This window comes from Entamoeba invadens (assembly GCF_000330505.1).
Source record: "Entamoeba invadens IP1 unplaced genomic scaffold scaff_1105074726613, whole genome shotgun sequence".
NCBI lineage: Eukaryota > Evosea > Mastigamoebida > Endamoebidae > Entamoeba > Entamoeba invadens.
In genome coordinates this window covers 34,214-37,522 of record NW_004191869.1, presented here as the reverse complement: position 1 = coordinate 37,522, position 3,309 = coordinate 34,214, and the positions used below count along the sequence as shown (strand labels likewise).

At 32.8% G+C, this 3,309-nt stretch overlaps 2 protein-coding genes across 2 annotated transcripts; both read right to left on the bottom strand.

The window, feature by feature from the left end:
* Positions 1–1,847: 1,847 nt before the first annotated feature.
* Positions 1,848–2,159, bottom strand: EIN_035960 (thioredoxin, putative; the record flags this gene model as incomplete). Its single annotated transcript, XM_004185617.1, has 1 exon — positions 1,848–2,159. One exon carries the CDS (start codon positions 2,157–2,159, stop codon positions 1,848–1,850), a length of 312 nt encoding a protein of 103 aa, XP_004185665.1.
* Positions 2,160–2,661: 502 nt separating this feature from the next.
* Positions 2,662–3,282, bottom strand: EIN_035950 (furin repeat-containing protein, putative; the record flags this gene model as incomplete). The annotated part of the gene is made up of 1 exon (XM_004185616.1): positions 2,662–3,282. The coding sequence occupies one exon, from the start codon at positions 3,280–3,282 to the stop codon at positions 2,662–2,664; it is 621 nt and encodes a 206-aa protein (XP_004185664.1).
* Between the last annotated feature and the right edge of the window lie 27 nt (positions 3,283–3,309).

The following is a 3,309-nucleotide window of genomic DNA, read 5'->3' as shown; positions in this document are numbered from 1 at the left end:
GACTATAAAATATACAATTCAAATTTGTGTTGATAAAAAAATAAATAAAAATAACAAAAATTAGTTATGTGTATGGAGGCAAAAAAGGGTTTAGGTAAAAGAAAAAAAATAAAAACTTATTATTATTACGTTTCTGTTTTGAATGTGTTAAATACTTCATAAAATATAATGATAATTTAAATGATATTAAAATATTTTTTAAAAAAGTTAGTTTTTTGTTTTTTTGTAGTAATGTTGTAATAAAATCTACAAATCAAATATAAATCAATAAAGTTTGTTCATTATGTTAAAATAAAAGCGTTTGTCATTGTCATATTCATTTGTGATTTATTATTAAAAAATCAAATATAAATTATTATTGTTTATGTTTAAAACCAATTTCGAACTAAAAGTTGGTATCCTTTGAACATACAGTAAAAATTCTATCACTGTGTGGTTTTGACTATTTAAAAGGTGGCTAACACACCAATAGAATATAATTATTTCTCACGAATATGGCACTAAAACCCGCAAAAATAATGGCAATTGCAATTTTGTTTAAAATAAGTAAAGACTTGGTAATACAAATTAAAAAAGATAATAATTATCAAAAAAATCAAGTCAAATAAGATAAGAAAAGAAAAGCAGAAAATGGTACTCTTGAAATATTATATTTTAAATGAAAATGATTATTAAAAATGCATTGACTTCCACACACATCACAAGAGCACTTGTGATTGGTGTGATAACAGAATTGATACCACAAAACTTAACAATTTCAGCAAGGAAGTCATAGATATTTTTGACACATTCAGACAACCAGCCAGGCGTGTCCATTTAAGTTTTTGAGGGCGAATTGTATATGACATCACATTGCAACCTGCTTGGCAAGTTTGAGTTGTCTGGTATCCCACCAGCACCAAGTGGAGTCTCACAATTGAAGTCGCATTTGACACAAATGCAAACGGGATTCTGAATGTCTCGGCTGAAAACGAGACAACATGAAAGAAGACTTTCAAAGGAACAGGTGGACAAGATGTTGGAGAGCAAAGAATTTCAAGGCGGAGGACGACAAGATGATAACTTTTCGAGGCTTAGAATTGACTCTAAATTTACCATGACGGTGTTATAACACATTGAAATGAACAATTTACTTCAAAGTTATCAACAAAAAACAAGGTAGCAATCGAGACTGATATTACGACGCAATTGAGTTGTAGGTTGACAAAACCAATCAGCACTAATACTCAATGTGTTAATACAAAACACAATTGGTTATTCTGATTCCAAACAGTTTGAAGATTTAAAAAACACAACTATATTTTTTACACGTGTCAGAATTAATTTTTCAAAAAAAATAAATTATATTGTCAATTATGTAATTATGAATTTATTTGTTTTATATTTTTTGGTGTAATCAGACCCCGACGACGATGTGTGTGGAATGCAACCGAAGAGTAGATGTGTTGGGCATCTCTTTGGTGGAGATTGTGTTGCCAAATTCTGTTGCATCAACAAAATCGACATGATAGCAAGGTCGCACCAATTTGAGATGAGCGGGTACAAGTATCACTTTGACAACAAGCTGGTGACTGTGTGGTCTGCACCCAATTACATGAGAAGATACAACAACGTGGCAGCAACTATGACCATCAACAATACTCCAAAACCAGTCTTTGTTGTGTTTGGTGTGTCAACTGGGTGTTGCAACTCTGTTCTTGATTAAAAAATGAATTCAATCAAATCAAAACAGACACTTTCATATTTTTGAATAAAAATGGATATATTTTTTTATAAGTAGATATTTAATTGTTTTGTTATAACATTCTATAATTATATAAATGAAGTAATCAAGTGAGATTGATGAATTACTGAGACATGCCAATAATCTCTTTGAGTGCGTCTGGGCTTCCAGGCGCCTTCTTGGCGACTTTCTGGTCTTGGAAGAAGACGAATGTAGGGAGTGATGTGACTTGGTATTCGGCAGCATACTCAGTTGCTGTTGTTGCATCGACCTTGAAGAACTTAAGATTCTTGTGTTCTTCTGAGAGTTTCTCCAACATCGGAGCACTTGCCTTGCATTGCGCGCATTCGGGCGAGTAAAAGACAACAAGAACATTCTTGTTGCTTGCAATTGTCTCTTTGACTAAGGCGACGTCTGTTGTGTATGTCACTGGCATGTTGATTGTTTTGATGTTTTAAAATCCGCTTTTATTGGTTGTGAAATGTTCTGGTCACACTTCTGTTTTGTTTTTACATTCTGGTCTTTTTGAAACAATTCACTTTGCATTGCATTAGTATATTTTACTATTCAATATAATTCTATTAATATAAAACATTTTTAGTTTTTTTTGAAACAAAATAGTTAAACACTACATTACACTGAGATTTCTACACTTTGTTATTGTATTATAGTTCTTCATAATTTATTATATCAAATGGTAAAAAAATAACAACATTATAACTTTTCAATATACATTGTAGTTCCAATAACTGATTATTACCAGTTTATATCCATAGTGGTGCTTCATAATGTAATTCATAATCTTCAATTCCATCACCAAATATCTGCGACAACAAAACATACTTATAATTAATTATTTATACTATTATATAAAATGTAATAACAAATTTTCTTATGTTGTTATTGAATTGTTTTTAATAATAAAAGAATTAATAAACTCAAATAAAAAGGATCATGACGGCGACAAATAGCGCCACAGTAATTTCCCAAGCGCCATCACATCTTCCAGTTGTTTGATTAAGTTTATATCCGTCGTTGCACTTCGAGCATTTATCCTTTTCTTCGCACAAGAGACAACCGCTGATATGTCTATCACATGGAATACAACTTCCCCAACTTGTAGTGTAATATCCCGCCTTACAGACGCACTCGCTTCCCTTTGGTTCAAGGTATTCCGCATTACAAAGTGTGCAACTTTCCTTCTCGCAAGTTGAGCAGAACTCGTTCTTATTTTCTTTGCATGGGTCGCACGCGTCTAATGTTTCATTATAAACATAACCAACAACACATCTGCACTTCCCTTCACTGTTCGGACTTGATTCAAAATTGCCAGCAACAGTACACTTCTCACAGGTAGTCGAGTCCTTACAAACATCACAATTTTTGAAACATGGGAAACAATTCTGCTTGTCAGCATCCCAATAATACCCTTCATTGCACCCATCACACTTGTTGCCTGGTGTCGGCTTACGGTTTGGATTAATACAAGCATCACACTCGGTGGCTGAGGTGCATGTAAGACAGTTGAGATCACAAGGTTCACATGTGTTCCCATTCATGAAATAGCCCTCTTTACATTTGTCACA